The sequence below is a fragment of the Etheostoma spectabile genome, chromosome 4 (assembly GCF_008692095.1).
Source record: "Etheostoma spectabile isolate EspeVRDwgs_2016 chromosome 4, UIUC_Espe_1.0, whole genome shotgun sequence".
Lineage (NCBI taxonomy): Eukaryota > Metazoa > Chordata > Actinopteri > Perciformes > Percidae > Etheostoma > Etheostoma spectabile.
Window position 1 is genome coordinate 18,564,197 of NC_045736.1, and position 17,269 is coordinate 18,581,465.

Below are 17,269 nucleotides of genomic sequence, written 5' to 3' on the forward strand. Positions count from 1 at the left end.
AAGACCATTCTCACCTCTCAGCTATACTGCGGTGGGCCCGGGACACTGAGATTTCAATGTCAATTGGGTGATAGCGCAGCCCTCTTAGCTCTAATGTCTCGTCCAGTGATCCCACCACGAAGAGAGCGTTGTGTCGATCTGAGCACACAAATACAGGCAAAATGAAACACCCAGAAGAGCATGCAGACAAAACAAAAGAAAATATTTAAGTGGCTAGGAGTGTGCTTTCTGTTTAAAAGTGTTCAGACTCTATCTCATAGTAAACTCATCATTATCTACAACTGACTGAGTCCAATCAACTTTGTTTTGCATCTAGACTTTATCTCTGTCAGGGTATATTTACCTCCGTTGGCTTCCAATAGCTCAGTCCTTTTCACAAAACCCAAGTATCCCGTCCTGGCCCATAAGGTCTGTGGGTCTCCAAAGCTGAGCTTGGTGTTGAAGTGGTTGGCCTGAAGACTCTCCTCTCCATAGATGGTGTAGTAGCCACTGGCATTGTGAGGGCTGTTCACCCAGATCTAAGAGAGAAAAGCACACACTGGGTCACAGCTTGGTTTCAGAAGGAAAAAGGCTTTTTAATCCTACTGTCATGTTTTACAGTATATACATCTCACCTCTCCTAGGTGAGAATCACCAAGTGGGCCTCTGGTCTCTGGATTTACGATTATCACCCGAACACCTGGCAGTATCTGTAGATGAAAGAAATGAGTCCTATACACAGTCAACATGCACCACAATCTTTACATCTGTAGCATCTCACCTTGCCAGACTCCATTAGAGGAAGACTCTGAGGGGCTCCTCTCTCCACAAGCCTCACTCTGTAAAATGCATATACATAAGCAGCATATACAATCAATCTACAATTCACTCCGTCTCTGAAAAATTAGCTTACACCTAAACTCCATATACTGTATACAATAGGCCTGTCATAATACTCTTTACATTTAGATGCTCAGTTTGGAACACTAAAAACCTTTCAAATGTTTGTTTCATCCTGGTTACAGTGATCCGTGTGCTCTTACCTGTCATGGCGGAGGGACTTCATGTCCACATAAACCGTACAGGGATCAGGACCAGTGGTGCCCTGTAACACACAAGGAGCAGGTACATACAAGTCCCACGGGTTCTAGTGTACTGTTCTTCTATGTGAAGCCAGATTAAGTTGGTTGGTGTACCTGCAGGCAGATGGCCAGGTTAACCCTGGAACCAAAAGCAGTGCTGACAGCTCTGGATGACAGCCCAATGTCCTTAAACAGCTTGGAGAAGGAGTGTGAGAGGGCGAGTCGAGGGCGTTCCTCTGCTATCACCCACAGCTCCGAACACACGAAAGGCTCACACCACGGCCTAAAACACACACACACACACACACACACACACACACACACACACACCACACACACACACACCACACACACACACACACACACAAAAACCACACACACACACACACACACACACACACACGGGCTGCTTATTGTGATTATGGAAAAAGTCATAATCACGATTATTGGTCAATATTGAAATCACAATTATTTAACAAGATTACTCGCTAACTTTTGGAAAGATGTTGCAATTATTGAACTTAAAAGTTAAAAAAATCAACAGTAAAAACACCTGGAACTGTGAATTTACCTTAATATTGCAAAACGTAATGTGCAAAATAATCGGTTTTCTCAATTATTCTGTTTTTGTGGTCATAAGGAGCTGAAATAGTTATTGCGATCAATTAATTGCACAGCCCTAATATATATGTGTGTGTGTGTGTCTGTGTGTGTGTGTGTGTGTGTAGTCCTCACCTTGAGTAACTCAGTCTGAGTACCCAGTCCTTTAGTGCAGAGCTCCATGACGGAGTAGGAGCAGAAGGTGTCTCTGATACGGTACTGACTGAGCGTGCTCAGCCACAGAGACAAGCAGCTCTCTAACTCAAAGGGAGGAATCAGGACGGACTGGTGACCTGAGTAAACACTAAAAGACAAGACACAAGGGAGAAAAAGTGAATGAATGGAGGAGAAACAACAATACAGAGAAAATCAGACCACACAGCATGTATGTATTGTAGGTTTACTGCACCTGGCGAGGCACCACAAGACGAAGCCCAGCCCACAGTAAGGATCCAGGCAGATGGCTATTTGGCGAGAGGAGTACAGTTCACACTGCAGCTTTACAGAGCGACAAAGTGCACTGACTGCTGCATGAGAGACCTGCAAGAAACAAGAAGACATTAGACATTAGAAACTCAAAAGGAAAATGTTGCATTGACACTGCTGCATATCCAGGAATTATTTTCTAATTTCCTGTCAACCAGTCTTGCCTATTCCTACTTTGTGATGTCTTTTGCATTCTACAGTGGAATACCTTTTAGCAATGCAACATTGCTTGCGGCTGCAATGCTTTATATTAAATTCAGGTAAATATATTGTATGTAAATTAAGCATTTGTATCTATGAAGGGTTTCTTTCTGTATGTTTTGAACAGAAGTGTAGAATGGCATCTTTATACAGATGTCATTCACTTGAGTCTGTTACTCTGTCAGTCCACAATTTTCACTCTACTCATTGTGATCTGGCAAAGGTCAATAGGCATTAGTTTTGGAGAGAGTTCATTTCAGGAAGGTTGTACAATAAATGACTGACTGCTCTCTCTATTGCTCACTTCTCGTCACTAGTTAAACCTTTTCTCACATGCCATCCAGCTGCAGAATTATGTTTAATTTTATATCTCTGCACAAAATTATACTATTGTTCAAAAGGTTTGGGAGTCTCCAGAGACAAAAGTCTTCTAATCACTTAAACTGCTCCAAAAATCAAAAGGTCCAACGCATATCTGTCCGGCTTAATTGATGTTCAATGGATGTTTTTTAGACTGAAAAAAAATTATCACTAATATTTTAGATTGTTAAACATTTAACACATCCAGCAGTTACTAGAGCAACATTTGCATTCATTTGTTGTGTTACTGGCATCCTGATTTATGTAAGTCTAATATTCACTCTCTTTTAGTTCTGTTTTTGGACTATACCAACTCCTGAGGGAAATATCTGGCTCTGTAGCTGCTAAGCATTCCACTATGTTCAACAGCTTGTCTCTAAATGTGTCTGTCTGCCGTTTGGTGCTGAGCAGGTAGTGTACGGTGGATTTTTAGAGCTTCTTCACTGAGCCGAAAACGACGCTATGAGTGAAAGTAAACCAAAACAGTAAATGTGAGGGCAGGACGGCTAACAATGAGCTGAAACTCACTATAAAGCTCTGTAAAGCCTAGGGGGCTGCAGATTCAGGTGATATATCACTGTAGGTCATCACTACGAGCCATGTTTCTCACATTGTCTTCACATTATCACTTAATACATTGTTATGATAAGAATATTAATGATAGCCACTTTAAGCGGTGGACACCCAACGAATGAGGGAGAAAGACTTGTTGGAGCTCAGCAGTATATATGTGATAGCATAAAGGTATTGTACTGGGATCAAGAGCAAACACTTCAGTATTTAAAAGGGAAGTTCATCTGACTCACCTTGACCCCAGTGAGCATGCCTGTAGTGGACACACTGAAGTCCAGATAAGCAATCATCTCTGCTGTGGGCGGCTTATAGATCTGTGGGGGCCGGCGGCGAGGAAGGTCATCTGAAAAAACGACAGCGCATGTTTCACAGAGAACAAAGTAAATATTAAATTATATTAAGCAATAATGACACAACAAACATTAACCATAATCAGATGCAACTTATGCTGTCAATTATTGCTCTCAATGTTGTTAGGAAGAGCTTGACAGAACATAATACCCACATACAGTACTAAAAAGAAAAACAAAGTAGACACACAGAATGCACCAGGCATTTATCTACCCACAAGTTTGTGTACCCTCTGAGCAATTTTTGTAATGACAGGAGAAGGCACTGCAGAGAAATGCCCCACTTCCTGTTAACTAACTAACGATACGAGCGCTTCTGACAGAATTGTGCACTTTATACACAACTAAATTTACACTCACTAAGACGACTATTATCCGCAAGCCTTTTAATAATCTTGAATTTGACTCATAAAAAATCATCTACTGTAAACATGTATTCTTAATATAGGAGTACCGTCATTTCTTATTACAAATACTTAGCAAAAATGATTCACAAAACAGCTGTCATCAAACTTTGCACAGCTAATGTGGGTTCTAGGAAAAGCACAGGTATAAATTATAAAAACTAATGATGAGTGAATTGCATGTGGCCGCTTTAGTCATGGTGCTTCTCACCGTCACTCTCATGGGAACAATTATAAAACAGAGCCATTGTTAATGTTATTAGTAACACCTGTGTTTTTTCTGCTATGACAAATCACAATATTTGCTGGACAAAAAGCCTATCTTTTGGTATCTTACCTGTGTCAATGATTGTTGGCCACGTTTTAATGTTTACAGAAGCAGCAGCTTCTTTGGAGCGCAGAGTTCTCATGAGGCTTTGAGTGGTAAGGATACATGCAGCTTTACTGACCTGGTAACAAAACACAAGCATGATTCATTTGAATAGCAGAAGCTGCTAAAAATAGTCAAAAATAAAAGGGGAAATATAAAGTGACAAAAACGGGCATGAGCACAAATAAGCGCATGCACAAAACATGATCTATCTTCTTATAGCCCTACTGAAACTTGGGTTTTGAGCCCAATAACATAGATTTCTGAGAATAAAAACAAACAAAAAAATCCAATAACAAAGTATCAGCTGTTTTTTTTATCTTTTACATAAACAAAGAACATGAACAAACATTTCCGATAAGTATCACATAATTTAACTTTTCTAAAGACTTGTGACCAACATTCTGTGCTGAGCGGGACATTACCCAGTTAGAACATCTACAATGTATGCAAGATTGCATTTAGAAACAATGCGATTAAAGATGGAAAACATTTCAGGCAAACTGGATACCCTAATTTTGCGGTTAAGTTATCAGGTCTTTAGTGAACTGCAATTTCTTTGTTAGGTCTAACCTAGTAGAAAAAATATTGCTCAATTACAAAACGAACAGAACAGTCAAGTTTTTTAGGTAGCAGGGTCATCACAGATTGCTCAATGTCCAATGTCTCTGGGTTATTAAAAATAAATATCTACACGTAAGCCCAAACTAAAAAGACCCTGATAATAAGATTAAATGAATGAATGCACAATTCCATTTGCATACTGTGAGAACACACACTTACATCAATAATCATGCGGACAGTAGGCAGCGTGGCGGCCAGGTTCTGGGGGTGCGGAGGTCTGACGTTTACAGGAACACATCCAGCGTAAAGACAGCCGTAGAAGGCGGCGATCAAATCAATGCCTGAGAGAAAGATGGAGGACAAAGTAAAAAAAGAAAAGAGAAAACTTACAATAATAAATATCAACGGGAGTAATACGTAGACACAGACAGGAAGCCAGAGGCATAACCCACCAGGAGGATAAAGCAGAACTACGTTCTCTCCAGTGTTGATGCTGCCTTTCTCAGTGAGCGCTGCAGCTATCTTCTCCGCTCGCTTGTGAAGCTGGACGCAGGTTGCTGTGCTCACTGGTACACCCTAAAAGACAAGAGTAATGCACACAAAGTGACGTAAGGTCACCATGCAATATTATTAATGGTGTGCATAACATTAAAGACTGTTTTTGTCATCATATGAAAGGATCAGTTTGATACCTTAGCATTAAGAAGAACAAAGAGGACGTGGTCTGCGTCTGTCTGTGCCCTCCACTGTAGAGCCTCCGTCAAATACTGATGCTGCAATAAAAAATAATTAGATGTATGTACTGTATATCTGAAGGTGTGCTTTAATAATCTTTATACATTAATACAAACATGGAAGGTTTATACAGGGAGGATTTCTGTGCTGATGGAAAAACTTAATTTAATTCACCTAAATAAAACAAAAAATAGGTGGTGCTCAAAGTCGGCATGCCTCAGTACACAGCTGTCAACATGCAAACCATTTACACCACATACTCTGAGCCAATCCAGCACTTAAAATAATAAACTATAATTTAGGATGTGAAAGGAACATTTGCAGTAAAACAAGGGAAAGCTACGGAAGGATACACATATCTGGTAACACAGATAAAAAAATGAACATGCACATTTTTGCTTGTGACACATTTTAACACAAGCACACAAAAGAAAACCACCATACAATATAGATCAGAGCATTACAAGAATAAACAAATGTGTGGGGAAAATGCCAGAAGAGGGCCATAATTCTTACCATCACAGTGGGCCACATACAGAGCTACATCCAGAGAGAGAGAGAGAAAGAGAAAGACGAGAGCAGAAAGAGAGAATAGTCCAGATTTTTTTCTTACATCTATAAAACTGAGCTATGGCTGAGCATGGGCCATTGTTTCACTTGCAGTGGAAAGTCTTCAAACCTAACTATTTACCATTATAACCCAGTGGGTCAATGATACTGATCATGTGTTTCCTGGTGATTTAGAAGGTAGGACAGTACCATTTTGAAAATGGTAATGTGGTTAAAAAGTTACCAGATACAGAGTTAGTGGCAGGTTGAAAGTGAGAGCTACAGTGTTTATAGTCATGTTACCTTTCGGACAAGATCCTGGTCTTCAATCATGCCGAGGTCCCTGCCTGCAGCCTGGGCAATCCTCTTCCCCGCCACCAGGTTGCCCACCATCACGGACGCAGGACCTACTCCAACTACAAACGAAAGGGAAAGTGTGAGCGATGAGACAGACAAAGGGAAGGGAAGGGCAGTGAGAGACAAATAGAAAAAATTAAGAGGAAAGGAGCAACAGATTAAGTGATGGAGAGAGAAAGAGAGAGAGAGACCAGGAGGGAGATAAATATAAAGAGGAATGTGCAGTGTAATACAGCACATTTTTGCAATAAAGCACCTAAGGATATCTTAATACCTGTAATTATAACAGCTTTCATTTTACTTGACTGGAAGGTCAACATTTTAAACTGCATTACTATTTTATTTTGGGAAACAGTTGTTAGATGATGGCTGTGTGTGAGTATGCCGATTGCGTGACATTTGCCAAAGCCAGGGGCCAACGCGGCAGAAACTTTGCCTTCCTAAATTCAGAAACTATTATGTGTGCATTATGTAACACTAACGACTACTGCTCCTATTTTACAAAACACTTTATAACCCTGACTGACGCTCACACGCAGGACAAACACAAATTTCTCTCGTCTTTGGGGATACTTTCGGCGGATAAGTGTCGCTTACCCGGCTGCTTCTGGCGGGGCTTTGGCAGGTTGGTGACACACGTGTGTGGACACATTAGGATGTTGCAGGGGTGCAGGTTGCCATCTAAGAAGAACTGCTTGGTGTCAGAGATGTGGATGCCACCCAGGGGTGTTTTAGGTAAGGTGTTGGCCGGGACCAGAGCCAGACAGTAGAGGCCCACCTGGTGAATGCTGTCAATAGCCTGTGGAAGAAACGACAGCAACAGTGAAGTTGCTTACAAAATAACTAATTACAAGAAATTAGTATCTGTATAAATATATCTGTATGTTATTTGTGCAAAAAGTTGCTTCACAATACATATCAAAATACAAATAGAAGATAGAAGATGATGAGGTGATTTACCTGAAGCACTCGGCTCATCCACTGGAAGCTGTCCTCTTCGCTGGCGTCTGGCCTCTGCTCTGCCACAATCGCTACCCTCTCATCATAAAACACTGTGATTGAAAACACAGCGATCCTGACACACACACAAACACACACCACACACACACACACACACACACACACACACACACACAACACACACACACACACACACACACATTAAAGATTACTATTCAGAGGGTATGGAAGTCCTGTTTTGGGCCTGCTGTGTTTCTTTTGTACCACCAGGAGTCAGTAGTGATAAATTAGGATTCACACTTCACAAACAGAAGCGCTCAGCATCTTTCCACACACTTTGTATGACGAAGAATTTAGTGGTCTCCTCACCTCCCACGGTACACAGTCTTGACTGGCTCCACAGCAAGAGCGGTTGCCACCAGGTCGTCAGCGTTGTGTCTCCGCCCGCTCACCATCAGCAGGCCTTCGATCTTCCCCACCACAAAGATCAGACTGCCCTGCACGGAGCGTGAGGATACACAGCAGAGTCATTATACTATACAGACCCATTGGAAGCCAGAGAAATGAGGATGGTTACCAGGATGGCTCAAGTTACCACATATGTTGTATACTAATGAAAGGGTCCCACTTACTGGGCCAACAAACCCCAGGAGTCCTGACCGCACAAATGGAATCTCTCCAATGGGAACTCCATTAGCGTTAACCGGTATTACCTAAACACAACCACACAGAACAAGCAAAAATATAAAATGTAACTAATTTATTTTCTGACTGTATCAGCACAAGTGTGTTGTGGTGTAATTCTACTTTCATACCTCAAAGGTGTTTTTGGTGACTCCAGGCAGGCCGTAGTACATGTTGCCTCCAGCACGAGAGTTGATTATTATCTCACCTATCTCATCTGTTTTACACAACTGAGGAGGCCCGTCTGGCTTAACAATGCACATCAGAGCTGGACACACAAAGGCAACATTCAGACAATTCAAAGGATAATCCACATTTCACCACAGTTTTTCTTCTGACCAAATAATTTTACTTCTGGATGAGGAAGTTTGCATTAAATTCTTGCTTTTCCTAGAAGCCAAAGATCTTTTGTTGCACATGTAAAAAGTACTCAAGAGGAGCATATGTTGTCTGAGCAGTGTAACTTTAAAGAGGTAGATAGAGAGGCCCATTTTCTTTTTTGTTTTGTATATTTCATGAGATGACGGAGCTCCCTTGGGGTCAGCTGAGAAAAAAAAAACTATACCATGTGCACAGAATACAAATCTGATCCCTCAGTTAGATAAACTGTACGCACAGATTCATAATCTGTGCTCTCGGTTTTATAAATATGAACAAAGTAAGAAACATTCTTAACATTCATATTTGCTTATTGGGATTACATACTCTTACATACGTGCTCTTCCACAAGCACCTATCTGTCATTTGTTTTTCATGCTTTCCTTTCGACTCAATAATCTTTCCTTCTATTCTCACCTCCGGGCATAACATGCCCCACATCTTGCACAGTCAGGGCGGAGTTCTTGTCCTCTGTGTTGACCCGGATGACACCATGACTCAGGCCGCCCATGGAAAGAATGGCGCGGGCAGGGAGGGGTGTGCCTGGTACTCCCGGTCTACACAGGGGAGAGTTTGATCAAACATGAGCATCCTCATCCATCCCATCTGTTCTTACAGTTAGCCATCTGCCCACCCGCCCTTGTTCGCCACTACATACAACTGACTATGTCTTCATTCACCCTGTTAGGCCAGCAAAAATAAAAATCAACCTTGAGTAAAAAAATTGTGTGTCATGTTTTATTTTTGCCTTTTATAAATTATAAAGTATTTCAATCTTCTTTTGTATTTTTCTTTTTCCTATTTCATAATGCTAAATCTATCCAACACAAAAAGGAAAAAAATAGGGTCAATGACATACCTGCGTATAGCTACTGTCATAGCCTCAGGGGAGGTGGCACATGGACAGATGACCTCAGGTTTCAGCCCATGGGACTGAAACACGTTCAGGAAGGCATCACAGGAAGACACCGACCCTTGACCAAGAGATAGGGGATTTAACATATTACATCTAAATTGTGTCGTTTGAAAATACCTAGTTTTAAAAGGCTGGGGGCACGAAGTACTCACAGGGGTTAGCACCATCAGCAACAATCAGCATACGTAATGAAGCCAAACTAGTGTCTCTCTGGTCCCGATGAGCCATCATGGCCCAGTGTAAATCACGGCACTTCACCAAAGCTATACGAGCTACACAAGAAAAAGAGTGACGTGTTACACATTTATTATATCACACTTTTATTTGGCATTACTCAGGCTGATAGACAAGTGTTACCTTTGTGGTTGTGGACCCTCTGAACCCAGGAGAGAGGACACGCCTTCATTACTGCGTAGGGGACACTGATAGTGTGTATCCTGTTCATCACAGCCTGGAAACAAACAAAATTAAGATTAAGCAGTTAATATTCCCATCATCACAAAACCCCCACATTGGTACATTCTACAAAATGTTCTTAAATTACAGAAAATGTAAAATATAATAAAAGGTCCACACACACTTACCGTGAGAACTCCATGCCACAGGCCTATATCCTTTTTAAAGTCCAAGACATTCACTAAAGTTTCCCCTTAAATTGAAGAGATACACAGGAGAAATCAGACTCATAACAACTGTGTGGATGAAGAAACCTTCAGATGATGGATGCTGACGACACACCCTGGCTTTACTCACCTTCACAGTAGTTGCAAGCCTGGGTCAATGCTTGGCAGTGGGTCAACATGGCTACTTTAGAAACAGCCACACCCACCACTGTGCCATCTTTACTCGCCTTGTACTACATAGTAAACACAAGAGGAACATGTGAATACTTGTCCAACCGCTCCACGCTTTTCTTTTTATAATACCTTTATCAGTAAGCATGCAAGTCAGGTGTGTATTAGTTTCTATTCACGACGTTCCACTTCCGGGATTTCTCTGTTGCTGTCAAAAATTCTGCAGAATTTCACTCTTTTCTGCTGGATGTCTGTTACTTTCTGATTAGTTTGCGTTGGAATTTTATACTCCGGTTGATTTATAACTGCTCCTAAGATCTCTGAAGTGAAAATCTAAACAGCTAGCTAGACTATCTGTACAATCTAAGTTCTCTGTTTTACATCTAAAACAATTTTGATTTGTTATTGAGATTATTTTTTGGGCATTTAAGCCTTTTTTTCTGACAAGACAGGTTCGATTTGAAATGGGAGAAAGAAGGGGAAGACATGCAGCAAAGGGCTGCAGGTTGAAGTTGAACATGTGGCCACTGCGTCACGGACTAAGCCTCTTTATATGGGCGCACGCTCTACCAGGTGAGCTACCCATGCACCCCTAAAACAACTTGAACGTACACATTCCTCCAAAACAAGTTCCTTCTTGAGGCTGTTTTGAAAATGAAACTCTGATTAGTTTATTGCATGTTATGCCTAAACCACACCTATAAATTAATGAAGACACTAAGTACAACCCTTTTGAACCATGCGCACTGACCCTTTTTCCACCGTCAAATTAGCAAAAGTGGATTTGGATACGCCCTAAATGCACCTGCGCCATGCGCTTCAGGCTGTGCGTTTAGATCATTAAAATAGGGCCCAGGTGTTAATGTTTCAAAAAATTACATTTTCTTTTAATTGTAATCCAAAAGACAGAGAGTTATTCAATAAAGTATAAATTATGATAATCATTGGTATGGTTAATGCAATCAGCTGACACACCAGTAAGCAGCTCTGTTACCTCTATATATGCAGGGTCAGTGTTGGCAGTGGGGATGTGTGGCTGCCAGTCTTTGGAAGGTTTGGTCAGGTATTTTGAATCTGTCACAACCCACTTTAGTCGAGGCCAGCCTATCAGAGAAAGGCATCGGTAAAGTGATATAAAGTCAAGACGGCTTACATTATACTTCAGAATATAAAGAAGGCATTAATTTCCCAACGTTGTACGAGAATTTTAAGGACATCGATGCGTGAAATTGTTATTGTGACTTCTTCGTTAATTAAACACAGAGTACATTGTATCCCAAACACTCTGAAGGTCACCTGAGATACTGTTTAAATATTTAACAAACTTCAATAATCTTAGAAAGAATGTAAAAGTGCATTAACCTTTAAACTGCAGTATTTCCCCAGTGGGTGTTTTGGGTAAACCCTTCAGACAGATCTCACTTGTCAGAGCCAGACCAACACCACAGCTACCGAGCAGAAACCCCACCTGGCTGATACCTACATCCTAAAATCATCACACACACACACACACACACAACACACACACACACACACACACACACACACACACACACACACACACACACACACACTAAACATTCATAGTTGAACAGAAAGAAAATGTATTCTGTACTCACAAATTGGACATGTTTGATGGTTTTCTTACTTTGCGAGACAGTGGTACTTCAATAGGAACAGGTATAACTTCAGCTAGGAGACAGCCATAGAAGGCCACCCAGAACATACCAGGGTCACTGTTGGGGTACACCAGCGCCACCTACCAAGACATTAAACTTTTCATTCAGCACCTTTTTCAATACTTCAAAACATTGTGTCCTTTGTGCTAAATTAGTTTGTCAGTATGACATTTCCTTTGTTATATGTCTGTTGTGTGTAATCACAAGCTGTGTGTCAGCTCTGTCACCTTGTCGCCAGGTTTGAGGATTTGCTCGTTCTTAGTGCCCAGCTTGTTCAGGAGGGTGTATGCCAGCTTTACACTGCGACTCCACAGCTTCCCTAACAGACAGAAGGTGGAGCGGAGGGGAGGTTAGTAAAGGGGGTAGGGGTCTGCCAAAAGTATGTATGTCTCTGTTATCAAAAATGAACCTTTGAACTCTTAACAGGAACTCATTCATAAATATAGCGGTCAACATTGCATAGTACATTAGTATAATAACAGTGTTGTGTCTCACCATAAGTCAGTGTACAGAGCGGTTTGCCTGTGATGTCAAGAGCAGTGAGAGCGGGGCTCTTTCCTTGAGTGGCCCCCCAACGGGCCAACGCTGCCTGCAGGGCTGGCGGCCAGTTACTGACCACTCCCAAAGGCTCCCCTTTCACCGGGATGATCTGACGGCCCTCCGGCTTGGGTATGTTGGGGTCTGGCTGGGGCACTGTGAGAGAGACAATACAACACTTTTGGGTATGTTACAGATGAATGAGATTGACTATGGAGGCCACCTGGATAAAATGCAGTCCACAAATCAGTAGCTGGCCTATACTGTACATCAGTTTCACTGATTCAGCCTTTCAATTGGCTTCCTCTTTAACCACTAATGAAGCCATTAGTTACAATTTATAAACACTTAGCAAATGGTGGCTTATCAGTGTTACCCAATATGTTCTTGTTTAATATAAATAAATGTGTAAAGTCTGCACAAGTCAATCAAACTGAGATTGTAACACTGTATATGATGAAGCTCCATGGGGAAAAAAACCTTCAAAGCCACTTAAGTATAAAATTTAAAGAGCCAATAGGGAACACCATGGTGGTCGAAGTGTTTTAAGAAGCTGCGTACCTTCTACAATCTCCTCTGCGTCATCGGTGAAGAACTCGCTGAGTGGGGGCCTTTTGGGCCTCTTCAGGGTGTTGAGCAGCTGCTGAATCTTAGTGGACACTCTGCTGTTCACAGGAACTCCTATAAGGTCGAAGAAGTTGGAGAAGGTGGAGAGGGGCAGCAGCAGTTCAAACACACAGTCACACACACACAGTGGGTTTAACATCCAGTGACAAAACACTACATGTCTAAACTTGTTACCATCTCATAGTCTGCTGCTCTTTATCCCACAACACAATAGACTGTATTCTTCAGGTAATATTAAATTGATAATAACATCTTTTCATATTTCTTGGAAATGAAAAGCAGCATACGTACGTAGGTGGCAACACAAGGAAAAAAGAAAGTGAGAAGGGAGATAAAGGTTGTTTTTTTTGGTTTGGGATCACACGTTAGGATTCATTCTGTGTGTGGGTGTTGTTTTTGTGGCTTTTATTGTTATAATCATTCATTAAAAACAGGAGGGAGAGTAAGGGTACGACAGCAAACACAGAAGGCTACAAACATTATACATTGAGGGATTTCCTTACTCTGGATATTACCTCTTCCTATCAGCCAGTCAAATAAACATGTGACAGGGTAAAGAAAGATCAAGAAGAAAAAAAAGCAGTAAAGTCTGATTAATGATACATTGTAGTTGGAAGTCAAAACTTATTTTGAAGAAAGAAGAGATCTGTTAATGGAGTCAGACATGAGCCACCGCAAATACACACAGCAAATACAATTGTTATGTGTTGTAGTCTTTACCGTCCGCAGTCTCCATCATGCTTGAGCGGCTCTGCCCGCGGCTCATTCCTCGGACCACAGGATTGGAGGTTAAGTCGACTCGTGGACCTCTGGATGGAGGGGCCCCAGCTGTCACATCTGGAGGGGGGGCGCTGTTCTCTGGAGGGGCTGCAGGTGAAGTGGGGAGGACAGTCTGAACAAAGCCATCCTAAAGTTTCAGCTTGCTTTCTAAGTGTTGTTTGAGCGTAATAGAAACCAGTATCTAACATTCACTAAGGTAAATCAACATTTTAAGAAAATGTTCTTTTTGATCTAAATCCTTTCAGTGGAACAGCAGCTCCATTAACTTATACTAATAACAGTTGTAGTGTCCATGAATATATTTAAGTTATAAATTAGCTGGGTGTCTCACCAATGCGACTCTGAGCCAGCATGTCCGTCACAGCTGCAGTGTGGGCTGAGGACTGAGGGTGGTGCTGCGGTTGGAAGGGAGGCTGATACAGAGGTTGATACTGCGGCTTGTACTGAGGCTGAGGCTGGGGCTTAGGCTGGCTCTGGGGCTGCGGCCTCGTCTCTCCATGGGACAAGGTGGAGGAAGCAGAGGAGGAGGTGGAGGAGCCCTGAACAGTGCGGTTGATCCAGGAGTCCGGGCTCTGCAGGTTGGGATTGGCCATAGGTGGAGGAGGGACCACTGATGACTGCCTGCGCACAGATGTCTCATCTTCAGATCCTGATGAGGAGTCTGAGTGAAAGAGAGAGCCCAAAGTATAAATATACAGCATTTCTTGGCTAAAGGTCAACTTTGTCTGAAATACAAGGAGTACTGTCCTTCTTCCTGTCCTACCTGGCGGTGTGCGGGTTACCACAGGAGACTGGACATAAGTGGAGCGTCGTTTGGTAGGCATGGGCAGTGCCATCTTCTCCTCCTTATGTTTAGCCAGGGCAGCTTGTACTGCCTCACTATGGATATCTGCATACGCAGAAAACAATACACATCTTGAGTTGGGAATGGCAAATTTGGATTTGATTTATAGCAAAGAAACAATGAAGGAAACAACAAAAACAGCTTTTAAAACTGACTCATCAAGAGCCAGTTTGCCCACTTTTAGTCCCACTCTGTTTTCCTTACAAAACTTCTTTCTTTGTATACTGGCTTAAAGGACTTTTAAAAAATAATAATATTCCTAACTGCTGCTTGAATAGTGTTATTATTTATATTTATATTTTAATTGTGCTGTGAGTCCTCTGGATCAGTGGGTCCCAACCAAGTGGATGTGCCAACCCGAAAGCCTTGGCTCCAAAATAAGATAAGGACCGAAACCACAGTTCAGACCCTGGTTCCTCAAGTCTAAAGGCAGGTAAATAATCCCGCATTCCTGGTGCCAACAATAGCCGAAATAATAGTTAATGCAGTCAGGTGAACTATTTGAATTCTGATCTGATTTATCTCGCCACAGAACCGGTGGGAAGATAAATTTGAACGGTTGTGAGAGAAGGAAAAATGACTTAACTCTGCTTTCAGCTCATAGATGCATTCCACCTGCAACAACTTGAAGGGAAACATCTCTTTGTTGTACTGGATCATGAAGATAAAAAGGTATTGTAACCACTGCATCATTTTTTGCCAGCAACATGTCTGGTTTGTTTCAGTGAGGCTTTGCTGACGAAGAAACGGCTAATTAAAATATCAGGAGAGAATCTTAGGAGGGTGATTGTGTTCTCCCACTGAAACAAGAAACCACGGTGGGAAGAGAGAGCAATGCTGTTTATTAGCCCACACACTTGCCTACACACAGTAATGAATGCAGAGATCCTTTCACTTGATGACACCCACAGGCACATTAAAAACATGAGCACGTGAACAGCCACACATTCAGACTATGAAACAAAACATGTGCAAAAAAAGCCCACTCACTGACAAATCACGTCTGTTAACTCAGGGACACAATTTCCATTTAACACATTTAAACAAATCATCAAGCACAGCTCATCACACAGCAGCGGGGGGAAGGGGAGGGGCACATAATTACATAACTGGCATTCTGCTAAACATCTCATCTGATCTGATTGCTTGGGACTAATTCATCTTCATCATGTGCCATCGTCCACACTCACACAGGGGCGTCAGGAGAGGCTGACTCCTTACACGTGTCTGAGAGGATGAGTGCTGTCTCTGTGATGGTAAGCACGGTGGGGGGTGTTTTACACAAGCTCCAACACTGAGATTTATAGGCAACTGAAGGCTGTAAGGCTTAATCTGGTATTATCTTTTATACGTAACTCTTTGGTTTACTATTACACATTTGAATTAGTGGAATCATTCAAACATGTGTAACTATAGATTTCTTGTAGGATTCATTTCTTTAGTTTCTCATTATTGCAGTGATTTGCCATTTCTTCCTATTATGTGTTTTTGCTGGGTTTTAGGGCTGCACAATTAATCGAATTTTAATCACAATTTTGGCTTCCAACGATCAAATTTGCTTGATCGAGCAACTTTTTAAATGCGTCATTCAGTTCATAGAACGCTCCATTTTCCACAACTCCGCTATAAGACTTTGAGCCATGAAATGTTAAATCTCAGTTCAGGAACGTTTTAGCGTTGTTAATCCAGTTACTAGTGTGACATGCAGCGATGTTTCTGTTGCCTCTAACGTCTGTTTGGTAGCATCTGAAAGCAGCACAGACATTTAAGTGGCACTGTAATGAGGTACCGAAATCCGTGTTGTTATTTTGTCCAGTTGATAACTGGAACATAAAAAGAATGTAGCACAAAATGGATGCACAATATGGATGTATTAGCCGGAATGTAGCACAATATGGATGTAAAAGCAGTTGTAAATAGCCTATGTGACAATAAAATTAGTTTTGGTTAAAATCAACAAATTGTTATGATACTTAATTGTGATCTCAATATTGATCAAAATAATCGTGATTATCATTTTGGCCATAATTGTACAGCCCTAATGGGTCTCTTTTAAAACTTTCCATTTTTCAGCCATGGATTTCCTGTGACGTCACAAGTTTTTTAATTGTTTTTTAACAGCTCGAGAGAAGGTGTTGATTCAACTTCATGATCATTTTGTAGGATGTAGCTTGTGGTGCTGCTGAACTGTATTGCTGTTGTACTGATAGGTCCATCCATCCATCTTCATCTGCTTATCTGGTGTCGGGTTGCGGGGACAGCAGCTCCAGCAGGAGACCCCAAACTTCCCTTTCCCGAGCCACATCAACCAGCTCCGACTGGGGGATCCCGAGGCGTTCCCAGGTCATGCTGGGAATCCGTCCAACTAGTCCTAGGTCTTCTCTGAGGAGCAACGGCTCCACTCCAAGCTCCTCACGGATAACTGAGCTCCTCACCCTATCTCTAAGGGGGACGCCAGCC

The 17,269-nt window shown here is 41.8% G+C and overlaps 1 protein-coding gene and 1 long non-coding RNA gene across 2 annotated transcripts in view; one reads left to right on the top strand and one right to left on the bottom strand.

Moving 5' to 3' along the window:
- Nucleotides 1-17,269, bottom strand: part of dip2bb (disco-interacting protein 2 homolog Bb) — a 47,573-nt gene that overhangs the window by 3,693 nt on the left and 26,611 nt on the right. The window contains 36 exon segments of the mRNA XM_032514559.1: nt 15-138; nt 344-518; nt 615-689; nt 761-818; nt 1,023-1,084; nt 1,176-1,309; nt 1,312-1,346; nt 1,798-1,965; nt 2,071-2,201; nt 3,515-3,624; nt 4,373-4,484; nt 5,189-5,310; nt 5,422-5,545; nt 5,662-5,742; nt 6,221-6,244; nt 6,557-6,669; nt 7,208-7,409; nt 7,571-7,685; nt 7,940-8,067; nt 8,203-8,283; nt 8,386-8,522; nt 9,050-9,189; nt 9,492-9,606; nt 9,701-9,820; nt 9,906-9,999; nt 10,133-10,197; nt 10,302-10,404; nt 11,337-11,446; nt 11,705-11,828; nt 11,991-12,101; nt 12,249-12,340; nt 12,517-12,714; nt 13,120-13,239; nt 13,906-14,052; nt 14,297-14,626; nt 14,729-14,854. Of these exon segments, the coding sequence (XP_032370450.1) occupies nt 15-138; nt 344-518; nt 615-689; nt 761-818; nt 1,023-1,084; nt 1,176-1,309; nt 1,312-1,346; nt 1,798-1,965; nt 2,071-2,201; nt 3,515-3,624; nt 4,373-4,484; nt 5,189-5,310; nt 5,422-5,545; nt 5,662-5,742; nt 6,221-6,244; nt 6,557-6,669; nt 7,208-7,409; nt 7,571-7,685; nt 7,940-8,067; nt 8,203-8,283; nt 8,386-8,522; nt 9,050-9,189; nt 9,492-9,606; nt 9,701-9,820; nt 9,906-9,999; nt 10,133-10,197; nt 10,302-10,404; nt 11,337-11,446; nt 11,705-11,828; nt 11,991-12,101; nt 12,249-12,340; nt 12,517-12,714; nt 13,120-13,239; nt 13,906-14,052; nt 14,297-14,626; nt 14,729-14,854 (4,306 nt within the window).
- LOC116688485 (uncharacterized) lies at nt 10,297-16,810 on the top strand. The gene is made up of 4 exons (XR_004331785.1): nt 10,297-10,311; nt 11,256-11,267; nt 13,623-13,627; nt 16,648-16,810. It is a non-coding gene; the product is annotated as an uncharacterized LOC116688485 (long non-coding RNA).